Source organism: Spinacia oleracea, chromosome 5 (genome assembly GCF_020520425.1).
Source record: "Spinacia oleracea cultivar Varoflay chromosome 5, BTI_SOV_V1, whole genome shotgun sequence".
Taxonomy (NCBI): Eukaryota; Viridiplantae; Streptophyta; class Magnoliopsida; order Caryophyllales; family Amaranthaceae; genus Spinacia; species Spinacia oleracea.
In genome coordinates, this window is record NC_079491.1 from 11,438,621 (window position 1) to 11,466,060 (window position 27,440).

Sequence of the window (27,440 nt, forward strand, 5' to 3'; positions counted from 1 at the left end):
CAGTAAGAGGACTGCCAGGGGTGATGGGTAATATTGGGGTTTGCTGACTTGGTGGGCTGGATGGTGTAATTGATTGTGGGCTGGGCTGCACATGAGATGTATGAGGTGTATAAGCTGAATCACTACAGCTTGGTGAAGGTGGATGTGATGTTTGGGCCTGGCCAGCTGCATTTTGGGCCAATTGTTGGACAATATATGGAGCAAGGCCATCATCCATAAAAGTATAAGAAGTAGGGGTGGGAGTGTAGGCCTTGGAGAACGGAAATTGAGTTTCATCGAAGATGACGTGGCGACTTATGATGATTTTATTGGAGGAAAGATCATAGCATTTGAAGCCACGATGATGAGAAGGATACCCCAAAAATACACACGGAGTGGACCGAGGTTGTAGTTTATGTATAGTGGTGGATGGAAATAAGGGGTAGCATAAACACCCAAAAACCCGTAGATGAGAATAAGAAGGGTCTTTGTGGTAGAGGATTTTTAGGGGAGAGTTATAGCTTATCACCTTGCTTGGGAGGATATTAAGTAGGTATGTTGCCATGTATAATGCATGATGCCAAAAGGAGGGGGGTAAAGATGCATGAGCTAGTAATGTGCGAACAATATTATTAATGGTTCGAATTTTTCTCTCGGCCTTCCCATTTTGGGGTGATGTATGAGGGCATGAGAGACGAAAAGACAAGCCATTGACCTTACAAAATTCCCAAAACTGCCCATTATCAAATTCCCTCCCATTATCACATTGAATATTTTTTACCTCCCGTTCAAATTGAGTACGGATGAAGGCTCTAAAAGCTAAAAATGTGGAATAAACTTGTGATTTTTTTGACAAAGGAAATGTCCACAAGAAATTAGAGTAATCATCCAACAACAACATATAGTAACGGTGCCCAGAAGAGCTCAAAACAGGAGATGTCCAAAGATCACAATGCAAAATATCAAATGGCAACATAGTACGAGAATTAGAAGCAACAAAAGGCAGTTTAATATGCTTCCCTAGAGGACAGGAAGAACAAAAACCAAGACCACGAGTTCGATTACACTCAATAATTTTATTCTTTCTAAGGGAGTCAAGAACAAGTGCTCCCGGATGGCCCAAACGTTCATGCCATAAAGAGGAAGATAAAGCAGCAAAAGTGGATGGAGTGGCTTGTGTTGTGGTAGTGATGGGATAAAGATCTCCCCGGCTATCACATCTCATTAGTTGCAACCCCGTCTGAAAATCCTTCACAGAAAACCCAAATGGATCAAATTCAACACAAACAGAATTATCGGTAGTGAATTTCCTTACGGAAACTAAATTTTTTTTTTTTTTTGAGTAACGGAAACTAAATTTTTAATTAATTTAGGAGCATGAAGGACATTATTCAAAACCAATGGTGGGTGTGGGGGGGGCAAATTGGTGTGACCGTAACCATGAATTGGAATTGAATGACCATTACCAACAATTATGCCACGATTTTTGCTCAAATTGAAATAAGACGAGAGATTACCTTGCCCGGATGTCATATGAGAAGTGGCTCCGGTATCCATGTACCAATTTGCATCCGGTGGGTTAAGACCAAGAGTGTGCATCGCGGCTTCGATATCGGTGGGAGTTTGTGGTCCTGTTGCTGTGAAAGCTTGAGGAAATGGCCCAAGTATTCCTGCCTGCTTCTGATTTGCATTGGGCTTGGCCCAATTATCCACTGGATATGGACAAGGGGGAATGGGCCAAGGCCACTGCCAAGGCCAAGGCATAGTTTGAGCACCATTCCCCTGTTGATACCCGGATTGTTGTTGCTGCCCCGAGTGGTTACCACCACGCCCCCCACCATGGGTGTTGCTGCCTCCACCATGTCTGCCACCCTTGCCACCGCCCCGGCCGCCGCCGCGGTTGTTTTTACCACCATAATTTCGGTGGCTGCCCTTCTTGCCTCCCCCATTGCCACGGTTGTCCGGGTAGGACGAGAGTTGTGGAGCATCATCAGCATCCCTGGGCGCGGCTGCAACCATGGCGCAAGGAGCTCCTATGGCGGCCTTTTTGGCCAATCCCGCTTCCTCCAGTGTGAGCATTGATCGAGCCTGGTAGAAAGGAGGCAAAGGGTTGCTCTGTCGCAGCAAGGTGCCGACGCCATTATAGGCTTCGGTGAGTCCTGCAACTAATTGAAGAACCAAACGGTCATTACTTACCGGTGCTCCGACGTTCTTCAGTTGATCAGCTAACTCCTTGAGCCTTTGACAGTAAGCCGAAGCATTCGGGAAATCTTCCATAGAGGTGTGGGAAAATTCCTGCTCAAGAGTGACGGCACGAGAGTTTTTGTTGTCTTGGAATATGTCACGCAACCTACCCCAAGCTTCCATTGCCGTTGAGTCGGGTTCAATAATAGTTTGCAAGAGGTCGGTGGAGATGGTGGAATAAATCCACTGTAAGACCGTTGCGTCGAGTGTGGACCAAAGCTCCTTCTCATCGTCAGTGGACGGTGTCTTGACCGTGCCGTGTTCTGGTGTGACAATGTGATGGAGTACCTTGTTTGAACGTGCGTGAATCTTGAATAACTCCGCCCATGTCGCATATTGGACATTTTCCATTTCAAGAACGATGGGAATGTTGTTCTTGATGTTGGAGACCGCAAGAGCGGGATGGAAGGACGATTTTGTGTCAGACATGGCTGACAGGAAGAGTGGGCGGAGGTGAGAAAGGAGAGCTTAGGGCACGGCGGAAGAGAGGATGAAAGAGATGAAGTGATTTTGCCCTAGGCTAACTGATACCATGAAAGAAGATATTTCCTTGATTAATCAATATTACAAACTATGCTTATATACATAATATCTTGGCTAAAGATACGTGATTGATTGCTACTGTTATGGAGTGATTCTCTCAATCACAATATTCTAATTATGATACAATCTCTTCTTACAATATTATAATATTTATGCTAACTGGATATGGACAAGGGGGAATGGGCCAAGGCCACTGCCAAGGCCAAGGCATAGTTTGAGCACCATTCCCCTGTTGATATTATGTATATAAGCATAGTTTGTAACAGTTTCTTTTTATGAATCTTACATGTAGAATTATAATTTCCATTTCAGAAATGGGTAGTTAGTTCAGTTTTTTTACTGGATCTTGTTTAGTATGAAATAACTACAAGGTGGACTATGGTGATTAGTTCAGTTTGTCATGTATTATGAACGGAATTATGGTATGTGGAAAGAATATGAACAATTTTAATTATGCAGGGAGGAAGTATCTACTTCGCAATTCAATTGTAATTTATCCATAACAGCATGAACGATATAAAGAAGTTGCATAACAGGGGTAGTTGGTATAAATAACAGCTGAAGTCGAGTAAACATAGCAGTAATTTAAGCAAATAGTTGATATAAATATACCTTTTCATCCTCTAGAATTATTCTCTGATAGGTTTTTTCCCAGGAGGTTGTTTTGCACGTGATTTTTCCTTGACCTTCACTCTGAGCTTGTATGCCCTTGTATTTGGTGTTAGTCTGTCTAGTGGGGTGTACGTATTCAGGCTTCATCTGTAAAAGATCAAAATTTTAAAAAAACAATGCTTTAAAGAGATGATTTTATGAAGATGATGAAACATGAAATGGAAACATGCAGTAGAAATAAGCATCCAGTAGAGCTAAAGATCGAGGAAGTAAGAGTAGATATGCAAGTAGAATATATATAGATTAAATTCTATACAAACATTATGGTTAAGTAATACTCCATGAAAATATAATCATTGAATAAAAACATGCAGTAGAAATAAGAACATGCAGTAGGAATAGGTATCCATTAGAGCAAAAGAGGAAGGAAGAAAATATATGAAGTTACCTGTAGTGCATGGAATTGTTGTAGATGAGAAATAAGACTCTCAGGAGAATGTTCTGAGTATATATGGGTAATATATATATATAAGCAGTAGTGGTATTTAGTTAAGAAAGGTGTATAGAGATGAATGGGAAAGTAGTACAAGTGGCTGATTACTGTTGACATGCAGTGGAAGAATTTAATATTTAATTATTTGAGCATTTGACTGACACATGCAATTGAATTATGCAATTGAAGGCTAGGCGGCAAAATACATATCTTTATAAAAAAAAAAACATCAACATAGTCTATTGTACAAACCATAAACAACCAAGAAAATAATCCATAAAGGAAAACATCCATGCAATAGAAGATGCTAGTAACCAATACAGTAAACCTCCTCCAATTTGTATGCGTGCCAAAAACAAGCAATTCCAAACCATCATTAAGATATACTTTTTTAAATACAAGTATGTATCTTTTTTATATTAAAAAAAAAAAAAAAAATTGGTATGTAATTTTCATTTTGCTTTCCTCGTTAGCTATTGTATATCTGTATCACATTCAGGAATTTAGGTGTATAGGTAATAAATAGTTTTCTATGTATTCTGACATTTAGTTATGAAAGATATACATGCCTAAACACATATTAGAAATTATAGCACTCATTACTTTCTTCATCTTATCATATTCTTATCATATCATGGCATCAGTGTGTGCTCCAATTGATACAGCAAAGAAATCAGAATAATTATTAGCTTTCTTGAGGCTCAAAGCATACCAACACAAAGTTTGGCCAAGCTAGCAAGAAAACAGTGTGGTTATTTCCCTCAGAAAATTTCAATCCACTAACAAATCATACATTTTATTTACGATACTAAGATAATCATTGGGCAAGATTTCTAAAGAACAATCTCAAGTCCGTACTGTTCTTTTATTCAGATATTTATATCTCCAAAAAGTTTATGTTTCATGATTTTGCAAGCTAATATGGACAAAAATTAGCCTTAAATATGCCATTTTTCACATCTAATCACAAGTTTAGTTTATACACATTTTGACCATCAGAACATTTCTTTTATAAAAATTTCTCAACACTCTCACATTTCCTATTCTCTATTTCCCATCCCTGTGTCTTCCACCCCAACCCTACGCAGCAACACCAGTTAATCACCAAGTAAGGCTATCCAAAAACCGCGACATCCATAAACACACTAATTTCAAATTGGAACATCTAAGTTCACAGAAATTACACTCAATTTCCCTTGTTTTTCCCCGGAGGCATATAATCAGTTTTCAGCAACTAACAATCACCAAGTACCTTAATAATTTCCCTAGTTTGCTCAACTCTGTTGGCAACGCTTTTGAACTTCAAGACTTTGTCAGTTTAAGGTCTGCAAGTTATTCGGTTTGCTTAGTGTTGCAGGAAGAAATCCATTTCATAACTGTGAGGACATGTCAAGATATCTCAAATGAACCAGCTTTTCTATTGTTCTGGGCAAGTTTCTAACAGTTGTGCTAAATTACATAATATCTGCAAGAATCTTGCCTTTTAAGTAATTGTCTGATGTCCCGAATTCTTGCTCCTGTGTAATTACACCACAACTTAAATATGTGTGTACAATTTCCATCTCATTGAAAATACTTGAACTATTTGGACCTCCATTTTACCAATAGATAGGCGTCAGATTTTTTGCTTCAACTTGGAGAGTTCCTTCCCCAGTTTCTGATCCTCCATTTTGATCCTGTAAGTTTTCATAAACACATGAACTAAGGGAAACAAAAAATTAGATCAAATCAGACCAGAAACAATCAGATAACAACAACCAAGAACATCAGAACATATCAAACTAAAAACAATCAGACAATATCAGCAAATCCAATTAGATAAGGCCATATCAGAAAATATCATATCTAGAACTCAATTTCTTACTAAAAATATATTTTGTTTTCCCTTTGAGTTGATTCTCTGAACAGATAATGATCCATAATATAATTATATATTTTATCCTGTTTGGATTGCAAAATCCAACGGAAAATACAATATCCTCAATAGAAAGAAGAGAAATGAGTAAGGATATATTGCTGATTCAAATTAAAAAGACTTAACTCTCATACTCCAAGGGAGTCCTAGAGAATACTATTGCACCATACAACCACCCCTACCCTTACAACGTGGCATATTATATGCCAATTTTTTCCACCAAAAATTTCTGGAGGAGCTTTTTGGAGCATTTGCAATTTCATATTCCTTGTCTAGTAATAGTCCGTGTCGAAATAAATGCAGATCATATGCCAATTTTTTTTTCACTAGTATCACTGTTTATGCCAAATTTCGTATGGACGACCTTTGGTTGGGACATAGACGACTAGATAAAATAATTATGCAAATGACAGGAAATAAATGATAGAAAATAAAGAGAGACGAGACAAGAGATAGTGACGCGGAAAACCCGAAAGGGATAAAAACCGCGGGTGGCAATGAGTCCACCAATCCACTATGTTACAGGCATAAAAAGCCTTGTTGAATACAAGTACATTGTTTATTCGCGTGTATATATAAATGTAGATAATAATAAGGCATAAGTGAAAGGGAGTATACGGGTGGACTGGGATACTCGAGGAAGGTACTTGTGAATTGAGTAAATATACGACAATGGCCGTCATTACCATGTATAAGGGGTATTGGGAAAAAGATATATTTATATCAGACGAGATGATGATTATAGCTGATGAGATGGAGTATTTGTAGTGAGATGTACGTGGGTAAGCTAAGGTAGAAAATGATGTCTCATGGAGTAACAACTAAATAATAGTAGTTGGGATAATGGGTATTAGTGGGGTAAATGGAGGAAGGTAGTGGTTAGATATGGAGATTAGCCGTGCCCTCTCATTGCAAACTCATGATCTTTATATAGTACTAGGTCAAGCATAGAAGACAGAATAATGTCGTTAGTTGTCCCTTGATACTCTCAACCGATCCCTTGATTTCCTCTAACAGTTTTCTTGATCCTTGCTAGCTTCTTTGACCTTGTCCAACAAGCATAAAGTGGAGATAACAACTCCTTAAATGTAGGAATTGACTGCGACACGTGCGATACGGAACGACCCATAACAATAGCCCCCATTTTCCTAATTGCAGCGAGCCGGAAGTTAGGAAAATAATCTTCGACGCCTGTCACCACGTTCATTTTCTGTCGACGCCAATCTGTCATTGTCTTCGACCTGTCCGTCGTCTTCCGTATCTAATCTTTGATCAACGACGTCGCCTTCTGGTGTCGTTCATGATCTTCGAGGTCACCAGATGTCGTCACGCAAGCAATGATGCCTTCATGTCGTCGTCGATGTTATCAATCTTTGATGTAAGCCTGATATCTTGTGGAAGAACCGTTTAGCTTATAAAATAATAGAATGTAATTCTTATGAAACCTGCGCGGAAACATGTTAAGACGTGATGTTAGTTAGGCATCTGGCGTCATGGCCAACTTTGTATCTTCGTCTGTCGTCTGATGCTTACAGGCGTCACAGCCAACTGTTGTATCTTAGCCTGTCGTCTGATGTTTACAGGCGTCACGACCAACCATTGTATCTTAGCTTGTTGTCTGGTGTTTGCAGGCGTCACAACCAACTGTTGTATCTTAGCCTGTCGTCTGATGTTTACAGGCGTCACGACCAACCATTGTATCTTAGCTTGTCGTCTGGTGTTTGCAGGCGTCACGGCCAACTGTTGTATCTTAGTCGGTCATCTAATGTTTACAGGCGTGCCTCTATTGTCGTTGTTGTATGATATCTATCGTATGCAGGCGATATAAGCCTCTTCGTTTGTTCGTAGTCATGCGAAGAACTTTATAGAAGGAATTCGTGTCGAGTGGGCACATGGTCGAATAATTTTAGTCAGATGTAATGTCGTGTGAGGGTAGGTAGCAAGCGACTAAGTTGAAGTTACAGGTGAATGAAGTGGGTGGTTCGAAGTAACCTTATGACGAATGTCAAGAAGAGTCGAAGGTTTATGAGGTTTCCTATAACATGAGGACAAGGGGTAAGATGTTTTAATGGCGCAGTCTATGGCAGAAGAGTTTAGCCTATGGGATTTTCAAAAGAGTAGTTTAAGTAGGTTTCGAGCATTCTGGGCTGGCTTCGTTTGTCGTCAGTGTTGAGGAGGAAAGACGTGAGTTTGCTATTTTATATTTGGCGATTGGTTAGCCGTTTGGACGAGTGTCGGGGGTGCATACACGTTGTTAGCTTAAAATGTTGTTTATGCTATCTCTATTGTTCTTTGTGTAATAAATGTCACTTGTAAGGTACTCAAAGAACGAAGTTATGTGCACATAAATAGTACCTGCGTCGTCTGTAGTGGTCGCGCTTAGAAGCGACACGTCGTCGTTGGGATCCAATAAGTTTAAGGGTTATGACCATGGAGACGTCGTCGCTTGTAGTTGATAGCGTCGTTCGTTGATGTCGTCTTCTGATGATGTCGTTCGTTGTTGTTGTCGTTGGTGATATCGTTAACAAGTGATCTATAGAGAATAGAAAAGGTAGAGGTGGACGTTCGCTTGATGCGATGTTAGCGTTGATTTTCAAATGAATAAGATGAAACATAAATATAATATAATTGCGTTTGGAAATATATATTCAATGCGACAAATAACAAAAACTGAAATTGAACTTTAATCGCAGTGTAGTAAAAAATGTAATAAATTAATTAACGCACGAAGTAAGTGTTAGATATTACTTAATATGGGCTCATGTAACGAAATTACTTCGTATCGTTGACTTTCCCTTGATGATGATTCTACAATCAACAGCATTGTCCTGATGTCGTGACACCTCTCGTTGCCGATCTTGTTTTCGTTCCCGAGATCATTGTCATCGCTTGTACCATCGTCGTCACATCTGGCGTCGTACCGTCATGTTGAATGATGACGCATCGCTGGTCTTGACACTGTCCATTCCAACGTTGGTCGACTTATTGGTTGATCCTCGCAATCTTGTTAATCGGTTGACGTCTTATCACTTGTCGTCTTTGGGAAACCCAATGACTTTTCTTTATCCGCCTATTTCGACATGTGATAGTGGTTGAGCCCCCAGTGTTCGTACATTTGTCTTGGCGTCGTACCTGTTACCAAAATCTTACGACAAGATCATCATGAAAATAAATTGTATCACATCGTTAGTTAAATTTCAAAGTTGTAACAAGTATATTAAACTGAACGGGAGTATGTACTATCTTGCCCCCCTGTGACGGCTTTGGGAAGATATCATGACTGAAGTCGGCCACAGATATGATGACGTTCGTTAATATTTGACGCCGTATATGCGTGCCAGCATGATGCAACCTCTAAACGTCCTGTCAAGTTAAATTACCTCAAAACGATTTGATAAAATGGTTTAGTCATTAGAGAAATTGAGACATTCATGGTGCGATGCAAAAATTTATTAGTTAACTTGATGAACGTTGAATACGAGACATATTAATACAAGAGAACAACAATGAATGAATTGAAATGAGAAAGTGTGTGAAAAATAGTTTAGAAGTTACTCATTTGTCATCATGGTCATTGATGATGATTATTCGACATTCCGATTTCCTTAGCTTTCTCGGTAGTCTGGTGGCGTCGTGTCATCGGTCATTGCCATCTCGTGGCGTCGGGGCGCGCATACCGTCATGATCAAGGTAATCTGTTGTCATTAATATACATACTAACGCGTATAGTCGCGGCATGTCGTTAGTAAATGAAAAATAGTTATCACGGATGATATATGAGAAAATTTCAATAGGGTATGAGATGTTAGTTTATAAAATTTTGACGTCACTAATAAATGAATTGAGTCACTCATACCATTCGATTGTGTTGATGACCCTCACGATCTGCGATGTACGTGGCAGCGACAATACGTGTATATTATAAATAAAAGATAACTTACTTCGAAGTATGTTCGTACCTTTAGCCCCCATTGATATTCATGTATCAATCAACGATCTGTTGGCGAACTTACGAAGAAATATATTGTTAAAATAAAGATGTTCGATAATTACTTCTACGTACCATGTTTAACGCCAAGAAACTTCTTTTCATCATAGGGGTAACCAGAATGGTCGCATCCTGCTGTCGTGACTTGCTGTCGTGGCGTCATGTTGTGTCGTCGTGACCTCATGTCGTGTCGTGACCTCGTGTAACACTTCTAACGTTGGTCGCCTGCTTTACTCACGACCTTGCCAAACGACACGTCAGTACCTGTAGACAAGACAGTACCTTGTCACCTGCATTCTAACGTCGGTCGCCTGATGTACTCATGACCTAGCCAAGCGACACGTCAATACCTGTAGACAAGACAATACTTGGCGACACGACATGATCAAACGACAAGTGGTGACGATGTTAGTACAAAAAGTAGGATAACAACGTATAGCATATATTTCAAAGTGCTTTTGGAAATTAAAACAAGCAAAGTGTACTGTATAAAAAGAAAATCAAGTATACTATATGAAAATTAAATGAGATAGAGTATACTATATGCTCCCCTGTGGCGACTTCAGGACAACTACAAATTATCCTATTTGATACTTGGACTGAAGTTAGCCACAAAATCTAGTATTGCCGACAATTTGTTGCTGAATCTCCATTTGTCGCCTTCGTTTTTGGAGACGTCGTCGACTGATGTGGAGGTGACGTCGGACGAAACTATGTTGACGTCATGTCATTGGTGGATGACGTCACGTGTTCGCATCTGTTTTAGTGACAACAAGGACTAGAAACAATATTAGTTGAAATTAAAATCACTGGGGTTGAGTTTTATACCATACTTCTCGCGACGTCAAGTGTCAGATCGTCTCGAGATCTTATCAAGGTACGAGACAACTCATATTGTATCTTATTTGTGGTGACATCTGCATGATGGTCCGTGACGTCTATTTTCGATGTCATCAAGCGTTGGTGTCGTTGTTGTCACGATATGCATCATCTAGGTTGAATTCGACCACTCAGACACGTCACTTCTAGCGACGACGCCTGCTGATGTCGACACCTGATCTGGCGACGACATGTACCCTGACGTCATTCCATATTCCATCGACCAATCGAGCCTGGCGACGACACCTGACCCGTCGACGACACCTGACTGTCGACGACACCTGACTCGTCGATGACACCTGACTGGTCGACGAAACCTGACCCGTCGACAACACCTGACCGTCGACGACACCTGACCGTCGACGACGCCTGACCCGTCGACGACACCTGACCCGTCGACGACACCTGTCATGCTGACGACATGTGCCCTGACGTAGCTCCATCTCATGGTGGCGACAAAGTATGGCAACAATCCATAGCCTGGCGACAACTTTATTGGTGAACCCAAGTGGGTCGGATATTGTGTTTGAGAGGATATTTGTGGATATGTGTTTGAAGATAAATCTAGCCATCTCCCCACAGACGGCGCCAAACTGTTTATGCCAAATTTCGTATGGACGACCTTTGGTTGGGACATAGACGACTAGATAAAATAATTATGCAAATGACAGGAAATAAATGATAGAAAATAAAGAGAGACGAGACAAGAGATGGTGACGCGGAAAACCCGAAAGGGATAAAAACCGCGGGTGGCAATGAGTCCACCAATCCACTATGTTACAGGCATAAAAAGCCTTGTTGAATACAAGTACATTGTTTATTCGCGTGTATATATAAATGTAGATAATAATAAGGCATAAGTGAAAGGGAGTATACGGGTGGACTGGGATACTCGAGGAAGGTACTTGTGAATTGAGTAAATATACGACAATGGCCGTCATTACCATGTATAAGGGGTATTGGGAAAAAGATATATTTATATCAGACGAGATGATGATTATAGCTGATGAGATGGAGTATTTGTAGTGAGATGTACGTGGGTAAGCTAAGGTAGAAAATGATGTCTCATGGAGTAACAACTAAATAATAGTAGTTGGGATAATGGGTATTAGTGGGGTAAATGGAGGAAGGTAGTGGTTAGATATGGAGATTAGCCGTGCCCTCTCATTGCAAACTCATGATCTTTATATAGTACTAGGTCAAGCATAGAAGACAGAATAATGTCGTTAGTTGTCCCTTGATACTCTCAACCGATCCCTTGATTTCCTCTAACAGTTTTCTTGATCCTTGCTAGCTTCTTTGACCTTGTCCAACAAGCATAAAGTGGAGATAACAACTCCTTAAATGTAGGAATTGACTGCGACACGTGCGATACGGAACGACCCATAACAATCACTATTCAGGGGTAGTCTGAACCGCAACAGAGAAAAACCACAGCAAAGCGTCAAAAAAAGCAAACAACAAGTAACTAATTCTTTTTGAGATGTGTATGTGATATACTGTTTTTATTGAGTTTTTAAATTAATTAATTTTCCATACAAATCAGTGGGAGCTGCTTTAATTGTTGGACAAGAAATGCCAACCATACCGTTCCAATTACCTCCCCCAGAACAGTGTGAAAAATGTCTAGCGAAGAAATTCGCATTTGAATCAAAAAAAATTCTGTTGCTGTGATGGGGAGGTCGAAATAGCCTCCAATGAATTTCCTTCAGAGCTAATTAAACTCTTTACCTCTGAACATGAAGATTCCTTGCATTCTAGAACATATGCACGCCTTTACAATAACCTCTTTGCATTTAGCTCACTTGGCGGGTCCATAGCTGCAAAAACTCATAAAGGCATTTATGTATTCAAACTTCATGGACAAATATATCAATTTATACCTGACTTGTTAACTCATGATCAAGCTCCTAAATTCTTGCAACTATACTTTTATGATGCTCAACATGAATCTGAAAATCGATTAGGCCTTTTCCCAGAACTAAGAGCTGATGTTATATCCATTCTCATGAATATTATGCTAATCAATCCCTATGCGAAATTTTTTTGGTCATTAAGAGAAATAGATGTTTCTGAAAATACTGAAATTCGTCTTAATATAGACTTTGTTCTTGATCAGCATGTTTATAATGCTCCAACATCTGAAGGAGTTGCTGTCATATGGTCTGAAGAGTCTTCTTCGAGACAATGCAATAGCCCGTGCATTGTTGTGCATGGAAAGTCAGATAAAACCCACATGATTAAGCACTATTATGGCTGTTATGATCCCCTGCAGACGCAGTACCCCCTTTTGTTTCCACATGGTGATTGTGGGTGGCACCGTGGTCTTAAGAAGATGTCTCGTGGTGGTAGAACACAAGTTGAAAAATCTTGAAAATCCTGCTACATCAATAACTGTACAAGATGTTACAGATCTCTTATCTGTAGAGGCGTCTGGTAAGAACAGTAAACCTTAATCAATTATTATGTAGTCTCTTCAAGTTTGAATTTTTTGTTTTACCTTCCCTTCAATATGTTAAAACCTTTTCCTGCATATATTTACAGCTGTTGCCCAAGAGAATCGAGAAAGACATATTTCTTGTAGGGCATATTTGAAGGAAATAATGCCCTTGGTCCAAGTATGCATTCTATGTTAAGTCTAATAAATGCGGTTCAGTATTAATTAACAAGTTAATAATTCAGTGAGATCAAGTGAGCTGAATGCCTAGCTAGAGGCCGCTTCAGTTCAAGTGGAATTAATGATATTAATCCACAGCTTACTCTTGACTGAACCCGTAGGGTCACACAAATAGTACGTAAACGGATCAAGTATTTGATGGCATTAAATACTCCATCTATGGATATTCGGAATCGACGGATCTTGGTTTCAGTGGGAGCTGAGATCGTCACAGGCAAGAAATGAATACTCCGGAAACGATGATATTGCCGGAAACGGAAATATGGATCGTATCGGAAATATAAATATTATCCAAGTCGTAGATGTTGCCGGAAACGGAAACATGGTACGTATCGGAAAATATTATCGGAAATGGAAATATTGCCGGAATCGGAAATATTGCCGGAAACGGAAATATTGTCAGAATCGGAAATATTATCGGAATCGGAAAATAATTCCGGAAACGGAAATATTAAATATTTGTTCGAAACGGAAATTAATTCCGGAATCGGAAATATTAAATATTGTTCGTATCGGAAATGAATTCCGGAACCGGGAATTTAATCGGAAGCGTATCGTACGAATAAGCATCGGACGAGGCCTGCCGGACGAGGGCCCAGCACGAAGCCAGGCCATCGCCCAGCAAGCCACACGCATCCAACAACACGCCAATGCCTCGACCAGGCCCAGCGCAAGGCCAGTCCCAGCCAAGGCTGGCGCGCGCGCACAAATGGGCTGCGGGCAGTGGGCCTGTGCGCCGTGCGCACAGCGTGGGCCGCAAGGCTTGCGCATGGGCGTGCGATGCTCGTGCGGTGCGTGTGTACGTGCTATGCGAATCCTAAAGCTATCGGGATTCGTGCATAGATTAAATCCTAATCCTAAAAGATTAAATTAATTATTTAGAGTTCTAATAGGATTCTAATTAATTAATTAGTATTCTAACAGGATTCGAAATCCTTTCCAAGGTTCTATAAATATATGCCTAGGGTCATAAATTTATACATAAGTTTTCAAGTATTCAAAGCTAGGATTTTTAAGCAGAAAAATCAGCCATAACTTTTGCCCATTTAGCCGAAAATAAGTAGTACCTTAAGGGCGATTCTAGTTGGTCAATCTTAAGGCGGATCCGGACGTGCTGTGGACTATCTACGGAGGGACGACACTTGGAGTCCTAAAGACTTGTTCTTGTTCGGTTCGGGCGCAGCTAGGGAAGGCACGCAACAAAGAGTGTGCATCTAAACTATGCTAAATGATTATGTGTAAATAATATGCTTTCCTGGCTTTATGGTTTTTTCCGCATGATTTATGAATTGTCATATGTATCATAACCTAACAGTGGTATCACGAGCCTCTTATTATTTTCATAATCTAAAATTGCATGAACATGGTTAAATATTACAAATTTGCAAGAATTAAAAGGGGTGATTAATTTTCGTAATTGTTAATTAATTGCAAATTGCGTTTATTTAATTATACGTACGCAATTTTTCGGCAGTTTCTTCGTTACTCATCCAAATCGAGTGATTTTTGTGTCAATTCCGCATGTAAAAGGCATTCTAAAATTTTGACAAAAATAGTAGTTTTCTGCCGAACCCAGAATTCTCAAATTCGAAGCCTAACTATGACTTTTCGGAGGTTTTAGTTTTTCGAATGCGAAATTTCGTAAATTTAAGATGTTAAATTAAATATTTGCGATTCTTGTTGATAAATCTTGAATTTTTGATTGACCTACTGTATATGTTTAACAAGTTTGAATGCCTAGCCTTGTTAATTATGCAATCTAATTTGTAATTATGATTAATTTGTTGAAAATTAGAATAATTTAGAATTAATTTGATTTTCATAATTAATTATAATTTAATTAGATACCTATGATTAAAAACTACCATAAAAATTGTAAATTTATGTTAAATTTTAAATTTTTATGACCTAGACTTGAATCCATGTTAATCGGAAATCAATTGAATAATAAATTTTCGATTTTTCGCCCTAAAATTATGAAATTAATATTATTTATTAATTTGTCATTAATTTTAAATATAAATTTTTTAAATTTTATGCGATTCGCTCATATAACTTGCACGCACAAAGCAATGGACGCTACGTGTTACCCTAAGGGGTGTTGTATAGTGCGGGCATGTGACGACGAGCAAGGGAGCTCGTCGCCCATGCGGCACGAATGCAATGAGCAAGGCCATGGTGCACGAGCACAAGGCAGCAGCCCTGCCTTGTGTCGTGGGCTGTGAGCAATGGACGAATGGGCGAGGGCGAAAGCAAGGCACAACAGTCGCGTGTGGGCAGCAAGCGAGCTGCGCCACAGCGCGCACTGCCTCGCGCAAGCGTGCGGAGCCTCGCGTGCAGCGAGCGCAAGCTCGCGTGCCACGAGTGCTACGCCCAGCGTCGATGCCTTGCGCAGCGAGAGAGGCTCGCAGGATCGAGCGCTGGCAAGCGCGCGCAGCGAGCAATGGCCCGCATAAAGCGAGCGCTGGCACGCATGAAGCGAGCGCTGGCGAGCGAGCGCAGCGAGCGATGGCTCGCGTGCATCGAGTGCTGGCGCGCGCAGCGAGCACCAACTCGCGTGATGCCTTGCGAAGGAGAGCAGCAGCAGCGATGCGACGCAGCGCATGGGCTGCGCGCACATGGCCAGCGATGGCTGTGTGCGTGTGGCCCATGGGCGTGCGTTGCGTGGGGTTGTTGCGTTGCGATTGGATCGTTTTGAAATTTTAATTTGAAATTTTCAGTTTACGTAATTTTAATTAATTTTAAAATTAATAATTTAAATTATTTTCTTGGATTTTAATTTTGAATATTGTAATTATAATAAATTTTATTTATTCTAATTATTTTACTAAAATTAAAATCATGAATTAATTTAAATACGACTGAAATTAAATTAAACTTTTTGGATTCAATTATAAATTTATATGAGCTTTAAATTTTAATTAAATTTGTATGTTTCCGGTTAGACTAGAAATACATTTTTATGTTTAAAATTAGTAAAGCATATGAATTTATTGGTTTAAATGGGAGCCCTTTTAGTCATAAACTCTTGATTAGGTCTACAAATCCTTAAGGTTAAAACAACTTGATTAGAATTAATAAGGACTGAATAATTGGTAGATTATTGGTGCCCTTGATTAATTGCTGCAAATGTTTACGTGATGCATAATGTGTTTTACTAACCAGCTATGTGGGCCATTCATGATAATGAATGAGTGAATGGTATATATTGTATATGTACTGTTTTGCAGGTTATGAAGTGACTAGTATGGCCCAAATAGGATAGAAAATATGGTCTGCGTACCATTAATTTGAATGTAATTGGTCTAAAGTACCAAAGTTGTTTTTCAATTCAAATATGGTCTGCGTACCATCAAATAGTTGTAATTAGTTATAGCTTATTCTATTTGAAGAAAATGGTGCCTCCCACGGAGATTTTCAAGACGGACTTTGAAGTTAAAGCTTCAAGATGAAGTCGGGCCATACTAGATCACATTTATCTTATGCATGTTTTAAGTTATTTATTGCTTTTAAATATGTCTTAAAATGCATGAGATCAAAAGCTTGATTATGTTGCATGATTAAGGATTTTAGTTCACTTAAAATCTAACCAACATAGTAAGAGCCTTAAGTTCTAAACTTAAAAATTGAGTTAAAAGGTGCCATGCCAAAATATACACTTGCTTGGATATCCTTTACATCAATCTAGTAATAGTTTTCGCTTAGCGAGGTGTTACTTATTGGTCCTAAAGGGGCAAGGTACACAAATAATTGTGAGTACATGTTAGTTTTGGTGAAACTCAACGATATAAGTAAGGAGTCCTTTTATGTCGTGGCAAAATCGATAGGTTTACCTAATAAGTTCTTAGACGTACCTATCAACCAAGAATAGTTTCTAGACTATTAGCAAAAGGCTTTTGCTTACCTAAGATGTTTTAGGATTAAGTCGACAAACTGTGCTTAGTTCTTCAATGATTTTAGGATCTTGGAATCATTTTATTCACACCTGCCGGAACACATAACTTGAATAAAATGCTTAATGAATATTGAATTATGCATGAAATGCTAGAATTTAAGTTTATTAAGAGAAACTGTGAATGGTTATTTATTTGTTTATTCTTTTCAATTGTAGTTTTAACTATGGCAAACAACAATCAAAACATCATCATGGGTTCTGAGCTTATGGTCAAGCTGAACCTAGCAAATTTTCTTGAATGGGAAGCTAAGCTAGTTGAAATAGTCAGACTCAATGGACTTGAGTATGTACTGACCAATCCCATGCCAAGCTACTATGCCAGAGACATGACCCCTGAGAGATTTTACGCCTGGGATGCGGATCTCAAAAAGGTTATAAGTCTCATGCTGAACAATATCCCTGATGATTGGGCTAGAAGGTTTGTAGCCTATGAACCTTTTACGCTCATCAAGAATCTGAGGGATATCTGTCGTGGAAGCACGGAGGACAGGGACCTGAACGTCCATGAGTTGATTGAATCAATGTCTGGTCTAAAGGTTAGTTCTCCCAACAGGTGTTATAGGATGGAAGTCCAAGAAACACATGTTCAGCTCCTTCGCACTAAACAGAGGGTAGGCGTCCCACTGAGATTCCATGTGGATCTTATGCGTTCATACTTTGATCGCCTAAGTCTACTAGGAACACCAATAAGCGAAAGGATGGCAGTCTCTATCTTGCTCAATTCACTACACAGTGGGTTTGGTCGCTTCAAGCAACTATACCTAAGTGAACCAAGAGAAGAAACAGTTGCAGAATTTGTTCACCTTGTCAGAAAGGCTGAAATAATACTGGACTGTGAAGCCAAAGATTTACTCAAGGCTAGAAAGAGACCGTTCAAGAAAGGTGGAAAGTCCAAGGGCAATGCTAAATCAAAGCAGGACAAGTCCACATCAAGCTGTCTTTATTGTGATGGAATAGGCCATTACAAAAGAGAATGTCCAAAGCTAAAGGAAGATCAGAAGAACGGAACAGTCGTTCCATCTTCAGGTATTTTCGTTATAGACTGTATACTTGCTAATTCAACTTCTTGGTTATTAGATACAGGTTGTGGCTCACACTTATGTTCCAATCCACAGGGACTAAGAAGAAGTAGAAAGTTAAGCAAGGGTGAAGTCGACCTACGAGTGGGAAATGGAGCACGGATTGCTGCATTAGCCGTAGGAACTTACTATTTGTCGTTGCCCTCCGGGCTAGTTTTGGAACTGGAAGAATGTTTCCATGTTCCAAGTCTTACTAAAAACATCATTTCAGTTTCTTGCTTAGATGCTAAGGGATTTTCCTTTATAATAAAAGACAATAGTTGTTCGTTTTATTTTAAAGAGATGTTTTATGGATCTGCTAGATTAGTCAATGGACTTTATTTATTAGATCACGACAAACAAGTATATAACATAAATACCAAAAAGGCCAAAAAGGATGATTCAGATCTCACCTATCTGTGGCATTGTCGATTAGGCCATATAAACTTGAAACGCTTAGAAAGACTTCAAAGGGAAGGAATTCTAGAACCATTTGACTTAGAGGATTATGGTAAATGCGAATCATGTTTACTTGGCAAAATGACAAAGCAACCTTTCTCTAAAGTTGGAGAAAGAGCCAATGAACTATTGGGTTTAATCCATACAGATGTATGTGGACCAATGAGTACAAATGCTAGAGGTGGTTTCAGCTACTTTATCACTTTCACTGATGACTTCAGTATGTATGGTTATGTCTACCTAATGAAGCATAAGTCTGAATCCTTTGACAAATTCAAGGAATTTCAGAGTGAAGTAGAGAATCAATTAGGCAAGAAGATTAAGGCACTGCGGTCTGATAGAGGCGGTGAATATCTGAGCTATGAATTTGATGACCATCTGAAAGAATGTGGAATTCTATCAGAATTGACTCCTCCTGGAACACCACAATGGAACGGTGTGTCGGAACGGAGGAACAGAACCTTGCTAGACATGGTCAGGTCAATGATGGGTCAGGCCAAACTTCCATTAGAATTTTGGGGACATGCACTAAATACAGCTGCATTCACTATAAATAGAGCTCCGTCTAAAGCTGTCGAAAAGACTCCATATGAATTATGGTTTGGAAAGCCTCCAAATGTGTCTTTTCTGAAGATTTGGGGATGTGAAGTATACGTCAAACGATTGATTTCAGACAAACTTCATCCAAAATCTGACAAATGTATCCTTGTGGGCTATCCAAAGGAAACAAAGGGGTATTACTTCTACAATACATCTGAGAACAAGGTGTTTGTTGCTCGAGATGGTGTCTTTTTGGAGAAAGATCACATTTCCAAAATGACAAGTGGGAGAAAAGTAGACCTCGAAGAAATTCGAGTCGAACAACAAACTCTAGAGAATGCTCAAGATGACATTCAGGATGAAACTCAGAGATCTTTAGAAGAATCTGGTGAGAATCATGGTCAAACTAGAAATGTTACCCCGCGTAGATCGCAAAGATATAGATCTCAACCGGAAAGGTACTTAGGTATTTTGACGAACGAGAGCTATGACGTTCTATTACTTGAAAGTGATGAACCTGCGACTTACAAACAAGCTATGACGAGCCCTAGCTCCAAGCAATGGCAAGAAGCCATGCAATCTGAATTAGACTCCATGTCTGAAAACCAAGTATGGGATTTGGTCGATTTGCCAGATGGCTACCAAGCCATTGGAAGCAAATGGGTTTTCAAACTGAAAAAGGACAAAGATGGGAAACTTGAAGTTTTCAAAGCTAGATTGGTTGCAAAAGGTTACAGGCAAGTCCACGGTGTGGATTACGATGAAACCTTTTCACCAGTTGCAATGCTAAAGTCTATTCGGATAATGTTAGCAATCGCTGCATATTACGATTACGAAATATGGCAGATGGATGTCAAAACTGCTTTCTTAAACGGCGTTTTAACAGAAACTGTGTTTATGACACAGCCTGAAGGTTTTGAGGATCCAAAGAATGCTAAAAAGGTATGCAAGCTAAAGAAGTCAATCTACGGATTGAAGCAGGCATCCAGGAGCTGGAATATAGGTTTTGATGAAGCAGTCAGTGACTTTGGTTTCATCAAGAACGCAGACGAATCTTGTGTATACAAGAAGGTCAGTGGGAGCAAAATTGCTTTCCTAGTATTATATGTCGACGACATATTACTTATCGGAAATGACATTCCTATGTTGAACTCTGTCAAAATTTGGCTTGGGAAATGTTTTTCGATGAAAGATCTAGGAGAAGCACAGTACATATTGGGCATCAAGATTTACAGAGATAGATCTAAAAGGATGATTGGACTTAGTCAAAGCACTTATATCAATAAGGTGCTTGATAGGTTCAAGATGGCGGACTCCAAGCGAGGCTACCTACCCATGTCTCATGGAATGACTCTAAGCAAGAATCAGTGCCCAAAAACACTTAATGAGCGTAGACGAATGAATGGGATTCCATATGCATCATTGATTGGTTCAATAATGTATGCTATGATATGTACACGCCCGGATGTTGCGTACTGATATGTTCATATTTTATAGTGTTTTTACCCCCGTCCCTTAGTACTTTTTTATCTTAAATGAGCTCTTCGGAGCGATTTTTAGTACTAATGTGCTCCTTGTAGTGTGTTTGTAGTTTCAGGCTCATCATTTTAGGAATTAGCATATTTTTGTGCATTTCCTACTCATTTTAATCAATACAAGAGATCATGTATTTTCGAGAGCACACACATTGAGTTGGAAGAGTTTGCGAGCAAAGCGGATAGTGAAAGAAGTAGAAAACCGACACTCGTCTACTCTTTTGATCATAACTTACGTTCTACAACTCCAAATGAAGTGATTCCAATTAGGTTGGATTCTAGACTTCAATAGCTTTCCAACGAGTGGTCACTTGCCTGATTCCGACGAATAACGAAGGAGATATGGAGTTTTAAAGATACAGGATCGTGCAGTTGTACGCGCGCCCGGCGGGCGAATGGCTGCCCGACGGGCGAACGTCTGCCCGACGGGCGGGAGCTGCCCGATCGGGCGCGTGCCGATGATTTCCAGAATTTCTCCCTCCGCCCGGCGGGCAGACCTGCGCCCGACGGGCGGGTTACGAGCTGGTCGCCCGACGGGCGGAAGGCTGCCCGACCGGGCGACGACAACCCAGGAGCCTTTTAGCGCGCGTTTTACTTTAGTATTTCCGGTTTTTGTTGGGCTTTTTGGGCAAAACTATAAATATAGCCCTTAGAATTTAGTTGGACATCTTATTATCTTATTATCTTAGCACTTCATTATCTCATATCCTAGTGTTAAAACACTTAGTTTTATTTCTCTAAGCTTAATTTTCTCTCTCTAATTTGTTCTAAACACTTAGTTTATTTTCAATCAAAAATCGAAGCTTTCAATTGGCATTGTTCTTCAATTAGGTATTATTCCTTATTTCAATTCTTTGTTTAAACTTTAATTATGTTTTCAATCATGCCAATTGCTTTGCTTATTGTTAATATGTGTGAGTAATTGATTTTCTAGGGTTTTGGGAATCCATGAACGAATGTGAAAGGATGATTAATTATTGTTGACTGTTGGTTTAGCTGTTAATTCCTATTGATTGCCCTTATCTACTTTGCAATTAGATTTGCGCAGGTTTGATTGTATTAGTTTCGCAATATCAAATTAAGATTCGAGAGATGCAATTTGATGTTTAGGCTTGTTTCAATAGGTAGAATTGGGATTAATACGTAGCGAGAGCCCGTTAATTCTAAGTCTATGATTAGTATCGATTCGAGAGAGCATGCTAGTCTAATTAACTGTTTTATTGATTATTATCGATTGTTGTCATCCTGGAATGTTGTTCATCGGTGAACCTGTGCCCTAGACCTTTTAATATCTGATTTTTCCCTATTTTATTATCATCCTAGTTTCATTATACAAATCAACCTATATTCTTGTTTCCCAATAGTCTAGAATTGCCGATTAATAGTAGAAAGAACATTGTTTCCCTGTGGATACGATCCTTGCTTCCCTTGCTATATTTTTAGTTGGTGAACGTTAGGTTTATCTTTGATAGGAGTGCGATTTAGCCTGTCACGTACGCACTCAGTGCTACGAGCAGATACCAGTCAGACCCAGGAGAGGCGCATTGGACTGCTGCCAAGAATATTCTGAAGTACCTGAAAAGGCACAAAGATGACTTCCTGGTCTATGGTGGAGATGATGAATTAATTGTTAAAGGCTATACGGACGCAAGTTTCCAAACCGACAAAGATGATTTCAGATCACAGTCTGGGTTTGTCTTCTGCCTCAACGGGGGTGCAATAAGCTGGAAAAGTGCTAAGAAAAGCACCATTGCGGATTCTACAACTGAAGCGGAGTACATTGCTGCACATGAAGCAGCAAAGGAAGCTATATGGCTAAGGAAGTTCATAGGTTAACTTGGTGTAGTCCCCTCCATTAAAGGACCAATAGCCCTGTATTGTGATAATAACGGAGCTATTGCACAGGCAAAGGAGCCTAGACACCACCAGAGAGTCAAGCATGTACTTCGTAGATTTCACCTTCTACGAGAGTTCGTTGAAAGAAAAGAAGTCGAGATAAACAAGATCGGAACTGATGACAACATATCAGATCCATTGACTAAACCTCTGCCGCAAGCGAAGCACAACTCGCACACTGCAGCTATGGGAATCAAGCATATTGGAGAATGGCTTTGATGACCCTGTTTAATGTTTTAAAGTTTAGAGTTTAAATCTTTGTAAAACATTATTGGTTAATCATTCACAATAAATGAAAAGAATTCATTTTTCCATTTAATTTGTGGTTTATTAAATGATGAGTCCCTTCAATTTGACGATATATTCAAGATAGACTGTCATGACCAGTCCTGTGACTAAGAAATGTCTATCAAGTGAACTTGAATGTCAAAGGTTGAAAATGGTCCCTAGTCGGAGTTTTCTATAAAATTGGACGAATAGAAAACGTTAGACGACTAGAATGCAAGATGACTAGTAGTTCTGTTTCTTGAACTATGTGGACATGGCAATGTCATAATCATTTGCATAGATACTTACTTTGGGAAGACTAGTATCGGACAAGACCTATGAAACTTTACTGTAAGAGATGAAAATCTGTCATAAGTAAATTTCATTAAAATTATTAGACACTAAATCCTCAATACCTGAGTGATTTGAGATTACTTGTTTGAGAACTGGTTGCTTTGACGTTGACCAACCGTCGCACCGTAAAAGGAGGCTATAAAGGCAACGCTCAGGTAATTACCTATCAAACGAAGTCTAATCTCAAGATCGCAAGATTGGGATTGTCCTCCCATAAATCGGGATGAGATGCTTAAAAGTTGTACAAGGCCACTCGGAGAGCTAGAAACTGTGAAATGCATGGCCGTGCTCGGATGAATCATAGGCTATGATTATCTGTTTATTTGATCAGTTGAACTCTGAAACCGAGGAACACCTCTGGACATACTAAGGATGACAACTCTTACCTTATGTTCAAGAGCAAGCATCGAGCGACAAAGGAATTAGGAAATGCACACTTGTCCCTAAGGACAAGTGGGAGACTGAAGGAAATAATGCCCTTGGTCCAAGTATGCATTCTATGTTAAGTCTAATAAATGCGGTTCAGTATTAATTAACAAGTTAATAATTCAGTGAGATCAAGTGAGCTGAATGCCTAGCTAGAGGCCGCTTCAGTTCAAGTGGAATTAATAATATTAATCCACAGCTTACTCTTGACTGAACCCGTAGGGTCACACAAATAGTACGTAAACGGATCAAGTATTTAATGGCATTAAATACTCCATCTATGGATATTCGGAATCGACGGATCTTGGTTTCAGTGGGAGCTGAGATCGTCACAGGCAAGAAATGAATACTCCGGAAACGATGATATTGCCGGAAACGGAAATATAGATCGTATCGGAAATATAAATATTATCCAAGTCGTAGATGTTGCCGGAAACGGAAACATGGTACGTATCGGAAAATATTATCGGAAATGGAAATATTGCCGGAATCGGAAATATTGCCGGAAACGGAAATATTGTCAGAATCGGAAATATTATCGGAATCGGAAAATAATTCCGGAAACGGAAATATTAAATATTTGTTCGAAACGGAAATTAATTCCGGAATCGGAAATATTAAATATTGTTCGTATCGGAAATGAATTCCGGAACCGGGAATTTAATCGGAAGCGTATCGTACGAATAAGCATCGGACGAGGCCTGCCGGACAAGGGCCCAGCACGAAGCCAGGCCATCGCCCAGCAAGCCACACGCATCCAACAACACGCCAATGCCTCGACCAGGCCCAGCGCAAGGCCAGTCCCAGCCAAGGCTGGTGCGCGCGCACAAATGGGCTGCGGGCAGTGGGCCTGTGCGCCGTGCGCACAGCGTGGGCCGCAAGGCTTGCGCATGGGCGTGCGATGCTCGTGCGGTGCGTGTGTACGTGCTATGCGAATCCTAAAGCTATCGGGATTCGTGCATAGATTAAATCCTAATCCTAAAAGATTAAATTAATTATTTAGAGTTCTAATAGGATTCTAATTAATTAATTAGTATTCTAACAGGATTCGAAATCCTTTCCAAGGTTCTATAAATATATGCCTAGGGTCATAAATTTATACATAAGTTTTCAAGTATTCAAAGCTAGGATTTTTAAGCAGAAAAATTAGCCATAACTCTTGCCCATTTAGCCGAAAATAAGTAGTACCTTAAGGGCGATTCTAGTTGGTCAATCTTAAGGCGGATCCGGACGTGCTGTGGACTATCTACGGAGGGACGACACTTGGAGTCCTAAAGACTTGTTCTTGTTCGGTTCGGGCGCAGCTAGGGAAGGCACGCAACAAAGAGTATGCATCTAAACTATGCTAAATGATTATGTGTAAATAATATGCTTTCCTGGCTTTATGGTTTTTTCCGCATGATTTATGAATTGTCATATGTATCATAACCTAACAATATTATGCGTACAAATTCCAGATCCGGGCTCTGAATTTTCTTTTAAGGGCCTGTCGATTGCTTTTGCAGTACATTGTTGATATGTATGTAAAGCTCGAGAATACGCGTTTGGATTTTTCCGAAATAAACAGGCACAGATAAGGGTTGAGTTGTATCAAGGTATAGTAGATACATTTGACGGTGGAGAGACAAGTGCTTCCAATGTAGGTCAACGAGTCATTTTGCCGCCATCTTTCCTTGGGGGACCTCGTGATATGAAACGACGCTATCTGAATGCAAATACACGTGTGCAACGCTATGGCAAACCTGACTTGTTTATAACGATGACATGCAATTCCAATTGGCCAGAAATCAAGCAAGAATTGGCACCAGGTGAAAAGGCGCAAAACATGCCAGAGTTGGTTGCACGGATTTTTCGTGCTAAGGTTGTTGCTCTGAAAAAAAAAATCAAAGAGGATCATATTTTTGGAGAGGTAGCTGCACTGATCTATGTTGTTGAGTTCCAAAAGCATGGTCTTCCGCATGTGCACATGCTTCTCATACTAAAGCCTAAATTTGTGTGTGCTGAAATACCTTCGCTCGACAATTTACATTTACGAAAAGTAGTTCTGAATCATATGATGCACGACCCGTGTGGGAAAGATAACCCCAAATGTCCATGCATGAAAAAAGGCAGTTGTAAAAATGGATATCCTAATTTGTTCACTCCAGAAACAACTAGCCATGATAGTGGGTATCCATTGTATAGAAGAAGAGACACTGGTGAATCTGTTATCATCCGTAAAACTTCTATGGATAACAGATGGGTTATCCCAAACAATCCATATTTATCTGCGCTCTTCGACTGTCATTTAAATGTTGAAGTATGCTCAACTATACAAGCAGTGAAGTACTTGTACAAGTATGTTTACAAAGGACACGATAGGGTTTCCTTTAATGTCACAGCAGCGGGGGACCAAAGACTAATAAATGAAATTGACCAGTTCCAGTCAGGTTGTTGGGTTTCTCCTTGCGAGAATGCTTGGAGGATTTTTGGATTTGACTTGTTTGAAATGTTTCCATCAGTTTTGGCACTTCATGTACACTTTCCTAACATGCAGACAGTAATATTTAGACCCCACAAACAGCTATCCACGATTGTTTCTGATGATAGAAGGTCACGTACGTCTTTAACAGAATTTTTTAGAATGAATGCTTCTCAACCCAACGGGCCAAAATATTTATATGCAGAGTTCTCTGAGCACTATGTATAGACTGCTTCCACAAAAGCATGGACAAAAAGGGTGATGCCCAAAATAGTTATAAGCATGTTAGCGTTTGAGCACCGGCAGAAGGCGGGCGTTATTTTCTCAGATTGCTTTTAACTCATGTGAGAGGCCCGACTTCATTTGAAGATCTTCGTACTGTTAATGGGTACTTGTGAGCCACGTTCCAAGAAGCAACATTGAAACTTGGTCTTCTTGTAAAAGACGATGCAGTTGATAAGTGTATGGCCGAAGCCTCAGGAGTACAGATGCCTCGTGCATTGCGAAGATTGTTTGCAACAATTCTGATTTTCTGCAAGCCAAGTGATCCACTTGCACTTTGGCAGAAATACTACGAGCATCTTTCAAAAGATTTCAAACATCAGTACATGGATATGAAAGCTAAGGTCCAACAACTTACAGCACGGGAAATTTAGCGGCACTTAGAGGAAATGGGAAAATCATTGGAAGAATTTGGGCTCCAAGATATAATTGTTGTTGAGGATGATGGGTTGAGAAAAACAAAAGACATAGATGATGTCCTTGATGCTCCTATACCTAATGATTATATTAAAGCAATCACCAAGCTAAATTATAAACAACAAGAGGCCTTTGATTGTATAATTGACCATGTAACACTTAACAAGCCATGCACCTTTTTTTATAGATGGCCCGGGCGGCACTGGAAAGACTTACCTATATTGTGCCTTATATGCTAAAGTGAGGAAGATGGAAAAAATTGTACTCCCCACCGCTACTTCTGGAATTGCAGCATCAAACATTGCCACTGGACGAACTGCACATTCTAGATTTAAAATCCCCCTCGACCACACAGCTTCTATGGCTTGCAATGTATCTAAATAAAACCCCTTCTATTATTAGTCATTCATGTTGTAAGGATCAGTTTCTGCAATGTGATACACTGCATTTATCAAAATCA

The 27,440-nt window shown here is 39.8% G+C and overlaps 2 protein-coding genes across 3 annotated transcripts; one reads left to right on the forward strand and one right to left on the reverse strand.

The window, feature by feature from the left end:
* Positions 1-543: 543 nt before the first annotated feature.
* On the reverse strand, positions 544-2,872 carry LOC130460862 (uncharacterized). Of its 2 annotated transcripts, none has more exons than XM_056828549.1 (2): positions 1,497-2,872; positions 544-1,219 (listed from the first exon to the last, which is right to left on the reverse strand). In XM_056828549.1, the coding sequence occupies exons 1-2, from the start codon at positions 2,650-2,652 to the stop codon at positions 1,194-1,196; spliced, it is 1,182 nt and encodes a 393-aa protein (XP_056684527.1). In that variant the 5' UTR covers positions 2,653-2,872; the 3' UTR covers positions 544-1,193. The 2 variants fall into 2 exon arrangements, with proteins under 2 accessions (XP_056684527.1, XP_056684526.1); XM_056828548.1 differs by having other exon boundaries at positions 544-1,228.
* Positions 2,873-11,583: 8,711 nt separating this feature from the next.
* On the forward strand, positions 11,584-26,937 carry LOC110799097 (uncharacterized). The gene is made up of 5 exons (XM_022004302.2): positions 11,584-11,669; positions 12,415-12,873; positions 12,929-13,089; positions 25,350-26,417; positions 26,726-26,937. Exons 1-5 carry the CDS (start codon positions 11,584-11,586, stop codon positions 26,935-26,937), a joined length of 1,986 nt encoding a protein of 661 aa, XP_021859994.2.
* The last annotated feature ends 503 nt before the right edge of the window (positions 26,938-27,440 follow it).